Here is a 15,613-nt window from a genome sequence, read left to right on the forward strand (position 1 = left end):
CAGACAAGAGATTTCTCATATATTGAAATGTAGTGAATTCTAAGATGGCAGAATAGGGAGGGAGCTTACTGCTCTAGTCTAAGAGAAGATAGTTAAAAAAAAGTGTAGAGTGTGCAATCTCAGGGAAGAGTTAGAGAGAAAACTGCAGAGGAAACTCCACACAAATTAGAAGGACATTGTAGATCTACATGGAGGGTGTGGATGCACACAACTCAGGACCCCAGCAGCTGAGAGCCTCAGCGTCAGCTTTGGAGAGAGAGGTAAGACCAAACTGCAGCAGCCCAAGCTACTGGAGATAAAGCTGTGGGAAGAGCCTGGTCTGAGTCCTATGCGGGACAGAGTATCTGCCAACCTAGAGGGAAAAAAACAGGTGACATTTCTCTCTGCCTGACCACTGGGCACTGGTGTCTTGTAACTAGCCAAGAGAGTGTGGGTGCCATTTTGGACATATGTAACAGCTGTGCCAACTTATGTCCATGTGCCTGGCAATAAGCCGAGAGGAGACACCTGAGTCTGGCTGGAGGAACTGACAGAGGACTGTGTGCTCGTGACTGTGGGAGCCTTCTGTACTGGGACTATGAAAACACTGTGGCTGCATGGGAAGCCACAGGGTGTGGCTGGGTCTTTGGGCAGCCACTGTGGGAGGCTCCACATGTTCGGGGCCCCCTGATTCCCTGATGAGGGTAACTGCTGTGGGATCCATGCTCACACCAAGGACAGCACAGATCCTTTGTGTGGTTCTTGTGGCAGCTTGGATGAATACTGTACACATTGGGGCTAGCACCCAGGCATTGGTCTCCTTGGAGGAGAGGAGGGAGGACTACACCAACAGAGCTGATCAAAACCTCCTATGATAGAGAGAGAAAGAGAGAGAGAGAGAGAGAGAGAGAGAGAGAGAGAGAGCAGATGTACCATGCCCAACATGAGTGTCACCTTGGACCCTCCCCTCACCTTGGAGTACTGAACAGAGCTCCCTGGCCACACCCAGCACAAGCCTCAGGGTATTTACTGAAACTGCAGACACTCCACTAAGTCACAGAGGAATAGTCCAAATATAAAAGCCAACAAGGGGGAAAAATCCAACAAGCATCTCCACAAATGCCTAATTATAAATGTAGCAATTCAAGAAATAAAAATAAGGAAGACAGCATGATGCCCCAAAAAGAACACAATACTTCAATACTAGAATGTGAAGATGAAGATTGAAGAAATGCTAGAAATGGAGTTAAAAAAAAACTGATCTTGGGATTACTTAGAAATAATCAAAAGCAAATCCATGAATTAAAGAAATCTGTACATGACATGAATAAAAATTGTTTCATGAAATAGAGACTTTAAAGAGAAATCAAAATGAAATATTGGAAATGAAGAATTGAATAGATCAAATAAAAATGTGGAAAGCCTTAAGAATAGACTCAGTGAGGTAGAAGAAAGAATATCCAAGTTAGAAGACGAATCTCTGGAAATTTTACTTTCAGAACAAAAAAAAAAGGAAAAGAAATTAGAAATATTAGAAATATTAGAAATTAGAAATACTATACCCTGCAAAGCTCTCATTTATGAATGAAGGTGAAATATAGACCTTCCATAACAAACAGAAATCGAAACAATTTGTCACCATTCATCCAGAAACACAGAAAGATAGCATGTGAAGGCAGAAAATCCCCCAGAAAAAGTACAAAAGAAATTCAAAGTAAACAATAGGAATATTTATGGAAAATGGCAGGGCCAAGTTGTTACTTATCAAAAGTCACCTTGAATGGAAATGGCCTCAACTCTCCAGTTAAAAGATACAGGCTAGTTGAATTGATTAAAAAACAAGACCCATCTATTTGCAGCCTACAAGAAACACATCTTACCAACAAAAATATATGCAGACTGAAAGTGAAAGAATAGGAAAAGATGCTTCATGCTAAAGGAAAGCACAAATGGGCAGTTGCCACCCTAATATCAGACAAAAGACTTTAACATAAAAAGCTGTTAAAAGAGATGAGGAAGGGCACTATGTAATGATTAAGGGATTAAGGGATTAGTCCAACAGGAAGATGTAACTATAATAAATGTATACACACCCAACTACTGGGCACCTGGCTTTTAAAAGAAATGTTAGGGACCTAAAGGGAAACATAGATAGACATAAAATCAATGAAGAAACAACAGATTTAATTGACACTATGGACCAAGTGGTCCTAACTGATATCTATGTAACTTCTTACCTCACAGTTGCAGAATAACATTCCTCTCATCAGTACATGTAACATTCTCTAGGATAGATCATATTCTAGGCCATAAAGCAAGTCTCAGCAAATTCAAGCAAATCAAAATCATACTCGGCATCTTCTCTGACCACAGTGGAATGAAGCTGGAAATCAACAACTCAAGCATCTCTAGATCATAAGCAAACACATGGAGACTGAACAACACAGTCCTAAATAAACAATGGGTCATAGAAGAAATCAAAAAATTTCTGGAAATGAATAAAGATGACAATACAACATGTAAAAACTTATGGGATACAGTAAAAGCAGTGGTAAGCAGAAAGTTTATAGCAATTGGTGCCTATATCAAGACATTGAAAAGGCACCAAATAAATGAGCTATCAATACATTTCAAGGACACAGAAAAACAACAGCAAACCAAACCCAAGGTTAGTAGGGAAAAAGAAATATTTAAAATGAGAGAAGAAATAAACAATCTGAAACAAAAAAATTACAAAAGATCAGCAAAATGAAGAGCTGTTTTTTTGAAAAAATAAACAAAATTGACACTCCATTGGCCCAACTAAACTAAAAAATGGAGAAGACCCAAATCAATTAAATTAGAGATAAAAAAAGGAAAGGTACCAATAGATACCACAGAAATAAAAGGAGTCATCAGAAATTAGTACAAAGAGCTGTATGCCAACAAATCAGTAAACCCAGAAAAAATAGATAGATTACTGGACACAAACAACCTACCTAAATTGAGCCACAAAGACACAGAAAATCTAAACAGACCAACAAGCAAGACAGAAATTGAATCAGTAATAAAGACCCTTCCAACAAAGAAAAGTCCAGGACCAATGGCTTCACTGCTGAATTCTAGCAGACATTTAAAGAACCAACTTCAATACTTCTTAAGCTATGCAAAACAATTGAAAGGGAAGGAATCCTCCCAAACTCCTTTTATGAAGCCAGCATCACCCTAATCTAAATCTGAAAAAGATATAACAGAGAAAGAGAACTACAGACCAATTTCCCTGATCAACATAGATGCAAAAATCCTTAACAAAATACTAGCCAGTCGAATCCAACAGCACATCAGAAAGAACACTCACCCAGACCAAGTTGGATTTATTCTAGGTATGCAGGGATGGTTCAACATTGTAAATTAATCAATGTGATACATCACATTAACAAACAGAAGAGCCAAAACCATATTATTATCTCAGTAGATGCAGAGAAAACATCTGATAAAATACAATATCCTTTCATGATGAAAACCTTAAGCAAATTGGGTAGAGAAGGAACATTCCTCAACACAATCAAGGCAATTTATGACAAACCCACAGCAAGCATCCTATTGAATGGAGAAATGTTGGAAACATTCCCATTGAGATCCAGAAGTAGATAGGGATGACCACTCTCACCACTGCTTTTCAATATAGTCCTGGAAGCTTTAGCCAGAGCCATTAGGGAAGAAAAAGAAATAAAAGGGATACAAATTAGGAAAGAAGAAGCTAAAATATCCCTAGTTGCAGATGATGTAATTCTATATATTGGGGATCCAAAAGTCTCCACTAAGAGCCTATTGCAACTCATAAAAGAGTTTGGTAAAGTGGCAGGATATAAACAATACAAAAAAATCAATACTCTTGTATAGAAAGACAATGCCACAGCTGAGAAAAACTTCTAAGATCAATCCCATTCTCAATAGCCACAAGAAATCAAATACCTTGAACTGAATTTAACCAAGGACATTAAAGATCTCTACCATGAGAATTACAAAACATTAAAGAAAAAAATAGAAGAAGACAAAAATATGGAAAAATCTCCCATGTTCATGGATTGGAAGAATCAATATCACCAAAATGTCCATACCACCAAAAGCAATTTACACATTCAATGCAATACCAATCACAATACCAAGGACATTCTTCTCAGATATAGAAAAAAATGATGGTGAAATTCATATGGAAACACAAGCGAACTCAAATAACTAAAGCAATCTGATACAACAAAACAAAGCCAGAAGCATCACAATACCAGATTTCAAGACATACTACAGGGCAGTTATAATCAAAACAGCCTGGTACTAGCCAAAAAACAAACAAAAACAAAACAAAACAAAACAAAACAAAACAAAAAAACACAAAAAACCAGACTGATAGACCAATGGAATAGAACAGAAACCCCAGAAATCAACCCACACATCTTCAACCAGCTTATCTTTGACAAAGGAGCTAAAATCAATCCCTGGAGCAAGGACAGTCCTTCAACACATGGTGCTGGGAAAACTTTATCTCCATATGCAGAAGTATGAAGCAAGACCCCTACCTTACACCGTACACAAAAATCCACTCAAAATGGATCAAAGACCTAAATCTACAACCTGATGCCATCAAATTATTAGAGATCATCGGAGAAACCCTGCCAAAAGTTGGCAAAGGCAAAGAGTTCATGGAAAAGACCCCAGCAGCACAGGCAATCAAAGCAAAAACTGACCAATGGGATTACATCAACTTGAGAAACTTTTGCACTACAAAAGAAACATTCAGCAATGTGAAGAGGCAACTGACAGAATGGGAGAAATTATTTGCAAACTATGCAACTGATAAAGGATTAATAACCAGAATATATAAAGAGATCAAGAAACTCAACAACAACAAAACAACCCAGTTAAGACATGGGCAAAGGACTTAAACAGGCAATTTTCAAAAGACAAATTCCAAATGGACAACAGACACATGAAAAAATGTTGAGGATCACTAGCCATCAGGGAAATGCAAATCAAAATAATGAGGTATCAACTCAACTCCATAAAAATGGTTTTCATATAGAAACTAATGAACAAATGCTGGCGAGGATATGGAGAAAAAGGTACCCTAGTCCACTGTTGGTGGGAATATAAACTGGAGCCACTGTGGAAGACAATATGCAGATACCTCAGAAATTTATTTTTTAAAGATTTATTTATTTGAAAGTCAGAGTTACAGAGAGAGAGGAGAGGGAGAGGGAGAAGAAGAGGGAGAGAGAGAGAGGTCTTCCATCTGATGGTTCACTCCCCAACTGGCCACAACATCCAGAGCTGCACTGATCCAAAGCCAGGAGCCAGGAGCTTCTTCTGGGTCTTCTCATGCATGTGCAGGGGCCCAAGGACTTGGGGCATCTTGTACTGCTTTCCCAGGCCATAGCAGAGAGCTGGACTGGAAGTGGAGCAGCTGGGTCTCAAACTGGTACCCATATGGGATGCCAGCACCTCAGGCCAGGGCATTAACCTGCTGTGCCACAGCATTGGCCCCACCTCAGAAATTTGAACATAGACCAATCATATGGCCCAACCATCCCATTCCTGGGAATGTACCCAAGGGAAATAAAATCGGCATATAAAAGAGTTATCTGTACCCCCTGTGTTTATTGCAGTTAAATTCACAATAGCTAAGATATGGAATCAACCCAAATATCTATCAACTGAAGACTGCATAAAGAAATTATGGGATAGATACACCATGGAATATGACACAGTGATGAAAATAAATGAAACCCTTCATTTGAACAAAATCTATGAAACTGGAAAACATCATACTTAGCAAAATAAACCAGTCCCAAAAGGACAAATGCCATATGTTCTCCCTAATGTACAGTGACTAACAGGCAATCTAAAAGGTACTCTATAGAAATGAAATTGACATTATGAGATTCGATGACTTTGAAGAGCCCTTGTCTCTACTGTTTAGGAAGTTGTTTTTTTTAGACTATTTGTTTAACTCCTTACTTAGTATAGAGTTAATCTTATGGTTGTAATTATTAAATGCATTAAGTTTATACACTTTAAATAAAAGGTTTCTGAGAGGGGGAATAAAATGTACATAAATAAATGGCCACCTTAAAAAGAAATTTGACAATTTCTAATAAAGTAAAAGTAAACAATACATATAAACCAATGAACCAGCAATTCTACTTCTGGATATGTTTGCTAGATATGTTCCTATATAAAGAAATAGAAAGGGGAGGCCAATGCTGTGGCTTAGGAGGCTAAGCCTCCTCCTGCACCCATGTGGGAGACCTAGAAGAAGCTTTTGGCTCCTGGCTTTGGATCAGCTCAGCAGCTCTGGCTGTTGCAGCCATCTGGGGAGTAAACCAGCAGATGTAAGACTTTTTTTCTCTGTCTCTCCCTCTAACTATAACTCTATTCTGTCTCTCAAGTAAATAAATGAAATGTTAAAAAAAAAAAGAAATAGAGTTCCAGCCCAAAATCACTATAATAACAAATCATGGTTAACTATCCAATATCAAGATAAAAATGAATAAGTTGTGATATATTTATATATTGAAATGTAACACAAATAAATTAGATAGATCTCCAAAACAGAGGATTCAAAGAAAAATTAAGCAAGCTGAAAAATGATATACCTTACCAATTCTGTTAACATAAATCACATGTAAAAAAAGGTAATATAGCCTAAGTCCAATCTTGAAATTCACATTTTGCTTAAAAAAGTGTTTTCTATTTTGACATAATGTAAATTTTTGTTTATTTCATGAACTGATGTCTCATCACTTTGGAATGCTATTATATATACTCATAAATTTTGTTCCTTATTTATTCAAATGTCTAGTTATTCTGGTAAGATCCTTCATCATAGTCTTATGAAGTATTTCCTAAAAGATGATTAATGCTTCTACATGTAATGGTGTGAGTACAAGTTACCTTCTTTTTAAAACAGATTTGTTTGAAACACAGGGAAAAAGAGAGGGAAGTGAAGGGAAAGATAGGGAACAGAGAGGGAGAGAGAGAAAGAGCAAGAAGAAGAGGGGGAGAGAGAAGGATCTTCCACTGCTAGTTCACTCCACACCTGGTCACAACATCCAGGGATGGGCGAGGGGGCAGCCAGGAGTCAGGAACTCCATCCTGGTCTCTCCTATGGGTAGAAGGGACCCCAGCACATGGGCCATCATCTACTGCCTTCCCAGATGCATTAGCAGGGAGCTGGATCAAAAGCAGAGCAGTAAGGACTCAAATCAGCATTCTGATTTGGGATGCTGGCATCAAAAGCAATGACTTAAAGAGATCACATAAATAAGACCAAGTGTCTGCTAATAATAATAGATAGAATTAAAAGGCCAGCGCTGTGGCTCACTAGGCTAATCCTCCGCCTGCGGAGCCGGCACTCCGGGTTCTAGTCCCAGTTGGGGCACCAGTTCTGTCCTGGTTGCTCCTCTCCCAGTCTAGCTCTCTGCTGTGGCCCAGGAAGGCAGTGGAGGATGGGCCAGGTCCTTGGGCCCTGCACCTGCATGGGAGACCAGGGGGAGGCACCTGACTGCTGGCTTCAGATCAGTGCAGCGCCCCGGCAGTGGCACACATTTGGGGGGTGAGCCAACGGAAGGAAGACTTTTCTGTCTCTCTCTCTCACTGTCTAACTCTACCTGTCAAAAAAAAAAAAAAAAAAAAGAAATAAAAAGGAGAGAATGATCCAACATTCTATAATTTGGATTATAGTGGTTCTTCCCCCAATACCCGCCTGCTCACCCCCAAACCATCCCACCTCCTACTCCCTCTCCCATCCCATTTTTCATTAAGATTTATTTTTAATTATCTTTATATACAGAAGATCAACTCTATACTAAGTAAAGATTTCAACAGTTTGCACCCACACAGACATACAAAGTATAAAATACTGTTTGAAGACTAGTTTTACTGTTAATTCTCATAGTACAACATATTAAGGACAGAGGTCCTACATGGGGAGACTCATAGCAGACTCATAGAATGACAAATGCCCTAAACAACACTTTGGCCTTAGAATCAGTCCTTAAGGCATTTGGATCTGGCTACAATGCCCACGAGAGCATTTCAAGCATGGAAAGCCAAGACACTGTGACAATAAATGACCTACATGAAAGATCTCTGTGAGTGAGATCCCGGTGGAAATAGGGGACCATCAAAGAAGGCAGTACCTTTCTCTGAAGGGAGGAGAGAACTTCCACTTTGATTTTGGCCTTGTCTAAATAACGTCAGAGTTTGTGAACTCAAGAGGCTTCCATAGCCTTGGCAGCTCATGACAAGATCCTCGGGTGATGACTGATGTCATAAATAAGAGTGTCAATTATTAACAGCAGGAGTCACTGTGCACTTGCTCCCCATGTAGGACCTCTGTCCTTAATGTGTTGTACTATGAGAATTAATGGTAAAACTAGTCTTCAAACAGTATTTTATACTTTGTGTGTCTGTGTGGGTGCAAACTGTTGAAATCTTTACTTAGTATAGAGTTGATCTTTTTTATATAAAGATAATTAAAAATAAATCATAATGAAGAATGGGATGGGAGAGGGAGTAGCAGGTGGGATGGTTTTGGGGTGGGAAAGGGTGGAAAGGGGGAAGAACCACTATAATCCAAAAGTTGTACCTATGAAATTTATATTTATTAAATAAAAGCTTTCTATAAAAAAAGGCAATGACTTAACCCGCTGAGCCATCATGCTGATCCCAAACTATCTTCTTTAGAAAGATTCATGCATGTGTCAGGAATTTCTTCTCTCTGTTAGGCTGATAAGGAAGTTAGGTTTGCACAGAAATGTATAAAATTTTCTATTCCAGGATCTTCTTTCTCATAAGAAAATTCCACAGTGATTCTTGTGCTCAATGTGTTTTCTTTGCTTATTAATAGTGATCAACAGTATAATGCTTGTTGCTGATAGACAAGAGCAATCACTGACTCAGGAATGTATGCATTACCCCACTGAATCTTCTGCCATGGAGAGGAGGTTCCATTACTAAACCCATTTCACATAAAGACACTGAGACCTAGAGAAGATCAAGAAACCTGCCTTACATGTCACAGCTGGAATTCAGATATGACCCTTATGGAGCCAATCATTTTGAATTTTGCTTTCTGAAAATTACTTTTCTCCCAACATATCCCCTCCCCTCCCCCTCCCACCCCAGGATCCCTGTTCACCAACAAAATTCAGTTTTATCACAATGACCACCTGCTACAAAATAATTTCAGTCAACTTATCTCAGCCTCAATAAATAAGACAGGAAATACCTTGTTCATGCTGAACAAATCTAGCACTTAAATATCCTGCTAGATGTAGGAAGTACTATAGAGAGACCGTGGACCTTGATTATATTTTAAGGGAGCTCACTGTGTTTTGAAGAAATTCAAATCAAAAACTCATTTCCATGGCTGGAAATGCTTACTGTTTCTTTGAAAGCAACATAAAATGATGTTTTTTTAAAATATATTTTGAACACGGTTTAGATGATCGCAACAGATTCAAGCTCATTTGTGAGCAGGATACATCATCAAATAATCAAATGGCATTCCATCCTGAAGAGTTGAAAGCTTCCTCTGAGCATTTTATTTACTCACTGTGCAACAGATATTATTGAATGACAGATTCCATCATGATGGTTATCTTTATATCTGTTTAAAAGGGGTATCAATGATTACTTACACTTTATGCTTATGCAAAACACATTGCAATTGTTCTTTAATTGTCTCATGTGTCTACTTGTTCAGCCAAGTATATAAAGACTTCCTCAAAGGCAATATCTACATCTTAAACTCACTCCCTTGTTAGTCACTAAATCATCAATTTCAGGTCTGGATTCATAATCAGGGCTCAACAAATTCCTATTAAACTGAAGTTGATTTTAGCATGAACATGTTGATATGCTTTAGCAAAGCACAGTGAAATATCTAAGTATGTTTAGGAAAATCATCTTTCCTATTATGTCAATCTGGGGCTGGATGAAATATGGCTTTGGATAAACACAGCCTGTGATAACAAGGCTGCTTACTTTCACACACACACACACACACACACACACACACTCCCATGCACGTGCATTTTGAATATATATGCTTTAATATCTAGTTTATAGAAATTCCAAATAAAATTTAAAATAACATTTGACAGTATACCTAAAACCAAACTCTACAGAAAATATTATCCATTCCAACTCTCTTTGCATAATATTCCACAGTTAATTTTATTTAGTGCATTCCATGTGCCAGACACTTGCATATATGTTAGTTTTAAATCTGTGTTACAGACATGTTTTCCTCTACTGCACACTAAAAAAGAAATGGAGGGTGAGGAATATTCAGTAACTTTCCCACTGTCACAAGTAGCAAGTTGTGACCCAGTACCTGAAACCACACCTCTCTCTTGTTAATCACTACAAAACCATTTAGTGAGCTGGAAACAGAAACAGTCCTCACCGCTTGGGCTGATTCCAATTGCTGTACGCTGCATTCTGAAGTTCGCTTTCTTCTCCTTCTCCTTCTTCTCGCTCTGGTAGTTCTGGCATGTCTCTGATTAAAGAGTTAGACAGTGAACACCCCCAAATCTAGTACAAGCATGCAAGACTGTCTTGTATGTACACAGACTTGAACTGTTTTATATTTTCAACATACCTGCACATTCAAGGATGCAACATTTTTTTCACAGGGACATGAAAATCAAATAGAATTAAAATTTTACATTAGAATCAATCAACCATAACTTAGTCTGGAAAGATATCTGAACACTAAGAAGGTTGTGTAGTCTGTTTTTCCTGAAGACACATGGGAAAACAAAGGAAAGGAATAGGAAGAAGGGGATAAATAGCCAACTTTAAAAGAAAAATTACTCAGATAATATTTCATAAATTCCTATCACGTGCAAAAAGAGCATGCAGAACTCTGCTCCCTGCTCTGAAGAAATCTCATCAAGTATGCCAGGAGGTTAGCATCACTGCTTCCTAAGGTCAGAGCAATGTTTTTTCCTTTAGAAATAGACAATGCTCATGGTCAAGCTTCAGCCCTGCTGTAGGGGTCCAGACACAGAATACTCCTTACTTGAAGCAGGGTATAATGCACCTGTAGTTCACTTTTCCATTTTCATAGCAATTCAGATTTTACAAAATGCCAAAAAGATAAGAAAATGTTTCCAGTCTGTCAATTGCCCACAAATAAAGCTGTATATAATACTATCAGCAACTATTAACTTCCCAAAGGTAAGCTTTACAATAATAAATGGCATTGCAAAGGCAAAAGAGAAAGGTTAAAGGACTGTGGCACGTCCTTATGCTGCTGTTAAAAATTATGTCCATATATTCCTTTTAAAGTAGAAAAGACTATAAAAATTTTGACACAATAAATGTTTATTTAAACTGAAACATATAAAGAAATTATATTTTCAAATTATAACAGAATAACTGAAGTCCCTAAAATTATATAATCTTTATATTTTGAGATCAGAGGTCACCTAATCCAATAATCCATCTGTGTTTGAATGTGCTTCACATTTCTGGAAAGCAATTTCCTAGGCTCACTTTGAATGTCTCGTTCTTTGACATGTGTGGTAGATTTTGTGTTTAAATTTCTGGAATTAAATCTATCTGGTTTTGTGCTTAAACTTCCTTTTACTCGCTCTCTGTGTTTGAATTCCTCTTTTGTGCAGATTGAAGAATAATGCTCTGATGAGGTTAGGGTTCCTTGGGACAGTCCCAAGAAGAGGAATCTCAAAACAATATCATGGAATTGCATTCATGCAAAGGATGTAGCACAAGAAGGTCAAAAAGAGTCCTCACCCTCTGGAAATAAAACTGGAGACAATATGATGGGGAAAAAAGCGTTGGAAGACAGACAAGAATAACTTAGAAAGGGCTCCTGGCTGGCGCCGCGGCTCACTAGGATAATCCTCCGCCTGCGGCGCTGGCACTCCGGGTTCTAGTCCCAGTTGGGGTGCCGGTTCTGTCCTGGTTGCTCCTCTTCCAGTCCAGCTCTCTGCTGTGGCCCAGGAGTGCACTGGAGGATGGCCCAAGTCCTTGGGCCCTGCACCCGCACGGGAGACCAGGAGGAAGCACCTGGCTCCTGGCTTCGGATTGGCGCAGTGCCAGCCGTAGCGGCCATTTGGGGGTGAACCAATGGAAGGAAGACCTTTCTCTCAGTCTCTCTCACTGTCTAACTCTGCTTGTCAAAAAAAAAAAAAAAAAGAAAGAAAGAAAACCCACAGAGTTTAATGACACTGGGGCAGCAGTACTTAGCTCTGCAATGACAGGAACTAGAAAAGCAGTTTTTCCATGGTTTCCTTGAGATTTGCCCTGCAGGCACAGAGGAGTATGTAGAGACTCAGGAGGGGATTGGAGAATGAGGGGATTTTTTTTTTTTTTTTTTTACAGGCAGAGTGGACTGTGAGAGAGAGAGACAGAGAGAAAGGTCTTCCTTTGCCGTTGGTTCACCCTCCAATGGCCACCGCGGCCGGCGCACCGCGCTGATCCGATGGCAGGAGCCAGGTGCTTCTCCTGGTCTCCCAGGCGGGTGCAGGGCCCAAGGACTTGGGCCATCCTCCACTGCACTCCCGGGCCACAGCAGAGAGCTGTCCTGGAAGAGGGGCAACCGGGACAGAATCCGGTGCCCCAACCAGGACTAGAACCTGGTGTGCCAGCACCGCAAGGCGGAGGATTAGCCTAGTGAGCCGCGGCGCCAGCCCGTTTAGAGGTTCTTAAAATGCTGCATATCAAGGTCTTTTAAAAAGCCACTCTGTCTTCTAACATGTGGATGAACACTCATATACCAAGAAGTTCAGCTCAACATTCTCCAAAAAGGGTAAAAATAACTATTAAAATATTTCAGAATCTGTGTATATGATAATAGAGGAATAAATAAAACTTAAGAAGATGTTCGGTACTTATATGAAAGGAACAAACATTATAGAAAAACTATAGGAATTCTAATGAATTAAATAATATTCATATTGGGTAAATTAACAAAATTTAGTATATAAAAGTGCTACACATGGTGACAGAATTAGACTTTAATTTCATCATTCAAACATTCATACACTCCAAAAATTTTGATACTGTGTGATAATTATTTAAGTAATAAAGGGGAAGAATTTTTTTTTTATTCTTAGAAGAGTGAACTGAATTCACACTCTGTATTTGCTCCAGTCCTTTTTGATTCTGAATTCAGAATTCTTCCTCTATCAGCCATTCATTGTAGGGGACTTAAGGTTCATTTACCTGACAGTGTATGAAGGCAACGCATCTAGGGACATTATTCCTCCAGATTGTTGTCCCAAGCTCATTCTGAACTCTTCCAGATGTTCTGCAGGCACATACGTAATTCTGGAACAAAACAATCCATGAAAGCAAAGGGAAATAATAGTTGTCCTGTTAGGAAAACCTGCTACTACATAGGACAAATTACGTCATCTCTTCCTCCCTACATTTTCATACAACATATTTAATAAACACCCTCAGGGGCCCTGCAATGTAGGCATCTCATAGGAGTGCTGGTTCAAGTCTAGGCTGCTCCACTTCCATTCCAGTTCCTTGCTAATGTGCCTGGGAAAGCAGCAAAAGGTGGGCTGAGGTGCTTGGGCCTGTACCACTCATGCTGGAGACTCGGATGGAGTTATGGGCCCCTGGTTTTTGCCTTTCCCAGCCCCAGCCGTCATGATCATTTGAGAGCTGATCCACAGATAAAAGAGCTATAAATCTGCCTATCTCCTTATCTCTAACTCTACCTTTCAAATAAATAAAGAAATCTTAAGAAAAGCACCATTAGCAAAGAACCCAAACTTTCAAAGGATAAACTGTTCCATAAGCAAGAGTAACAATGAAATTAAATTTTTTAATGCTGCTGCCAAAGTCTGTGATTACCAATAATTGTATTGGGGGAAGAAAATGTCTTTCTTTTTTTTCTCTTTTAAGGGATTTATTTATACATGAGATTCTCCGGGTCATAGAAATGCATAATTATTACAACACAATTCTCATGTTAATGACCTATTAATACAAAGAGAACAGATTTAATGTAGTTCATAGACACAATTCTTTCTCCTTTTCTTTCTTGCTTTCTTGTTTTCTTTTGTTTACATGAACATTTTTTAGGAAATAGGAAGATGTATAAATCCTTAGAATAATAATTGCCATTAAAATATTAATTTGTCCAAACTGGGTTCTCTAGCAGAAACAAATTAGTTGGACTCCATTAAAACACTAAATATCCCATTGTATTTTATATTTCTCTACAATTAATTATAGTTTTAGCAAGCACTGTCAATAATTAAGTTAGCTCTATTAAGTTATAAATTCTCAAGTCTGAAGCATGAAGTTAAACCATTTAAGTTTATGGAAAAGTTCTTAACAATTTGTCGCAATTTCTTATAAGTTCACTTGTAAGTTCAAAGAAAAGTGTGTTATTTACACTTGAATGGTCACTTACTGCTTCAACAGGCTGTAGGCCTGTTATGTGGAAGCCACAGTGTTAAATGATGACTACAGCTGTAACATTTAGAAACTGACACTTGAACTCAAGTTTACAGGTATCTTAAGAAGTTATTCACAGACTTGATAAACTTCTTTAAAGCAGGTTGTTCTAAGATCCTCAAATTAAGAATCAGAAAGGTAAGAAAAGTACATAGCTGGAATCAGCACATGTTAGTGCAGCATGTTGATACAACTAAGGAAAAAAGCACTAAAACATGCACAATACAGAAATCATGAAGCTTATTAACCATCTAGCCATAGTTTACCCATTAATACAGTAACCAAATAAAACCTGAGCATGGAAAGGCAAGGACAAAAAGACTTGTTTTATATAAGAAAAGAAAAATTTTATCAAAGGCATAATTAGTTGAGTGAGAAAGATATAAGAACATATTGGCGATCTCACAAAAAAGCATAAAACCTTTGACTTCACCGAAGCGTGAGGCTTTCCTGTCCTTGGAGATGCGGTAGGAAAGTAAATACCACTGATGAACTCCCACACCCTTTGTCAAAAAGAGGCGCCTCTCTGAGGCTACCATAAACTGAGAAGCACAGGACAAACACTAGGCAGTGCTCTAACAGAACCTCAGCTCTCCTGCTCTTCCCAAGCCCTCCTGCAGAACGTGTGGACTCTGGGAATATCTTCACGATACTTTAACTTCAAGGATTGAAAAACAAAGCAAGAAAACACAGATCAGTAAATTTAGGACTAGTCTGGAACTGAGGGTTGCATTCTAATCTGCCCATGTTTATTCATCTATTAAAACAGTTTCAGGTGCTAACAAAAATAATGCTGAATTGCAAATTTACTATTATCTCTTCGAAACTCAGGAGTCAAAAATACACAATACTTTATGTCTGGAAGGAAGACTGTATTTTACACAAAGAAAAATAAGCATAAAACATAAATTCTGAGAAGACTATTAAGATTCAAGAAAATCAATATAGACAAAACCTTAAGTTTAAAAGAATGAATGAATGAATAAATGAATGAATGAATAAAAAAGAGAGAAGGAAGGGAGGGAGGAAGGGAGGGGAAAGTAGGGCACAACAGCAAAACTCGCAATAACCAGTACAAAGTATTAAATATTTTAGTTGGATGGAGAAGGTAAAGATGGCTCTAACCAAACAATGTTGAAAATGAGTT

General features: G+C 38.4%; 1 protein-coding gene across 50 annotated transcripts in view; it reads right to left on the reverse strand.

Annotated features, from left to right (window-relative positions):
• Positions 1-15,613, reverse strand: part of MPDZ (multiple PDZ domain crumbs cell polarity complex component) — a 182,874-nt gene that overhangs the window by 54,007 nt on the left and 113,254 nt on the right. For 41 of the 50 annotated variants that reach the window (XM_089316996.1, XM_089317004.1, XM_089316957.1 and 38 more), the window contains 2 exons: positions 13,216-13,320; positions 10,430-10,522 (listed from right to left, as the gene is read on the reverse strand). In XM_089316996.1, the coding sequence (XP_089173122.1) occupies positions 10,430-10,522; positions 13,216-13,320 (198 nt within the window). Of the gene's footprint in view, positions 1-9,574; positions 9,629-10,429; positions 10,523-13,215; positions 13,321-15,613 lie in introns of all 50 variants that reach the window. The other 9 variants (XM_070052001.2, XM_089316857.1, XM_089316894.1 and 6 more) reach the window with 1 other exon arrangement.

Source organism: Oryctolagus cuniculus, chromosome 1 (assembly GCF_051225735.1).
Source record: "Oryctolagus cuniculus isolate XC-2025 breed Fujian yellow rabbit chromosome 1, ASM5122573v1, whole genome shotgun sequence".
In the NCBI taxonomy this organism is placed as follows: Eukaryota; Metazoa; Chordata; class Mammalia; order Lagomorpha; family Leporidae; genus Oryctolagus; species Oryctolagus cuniculus.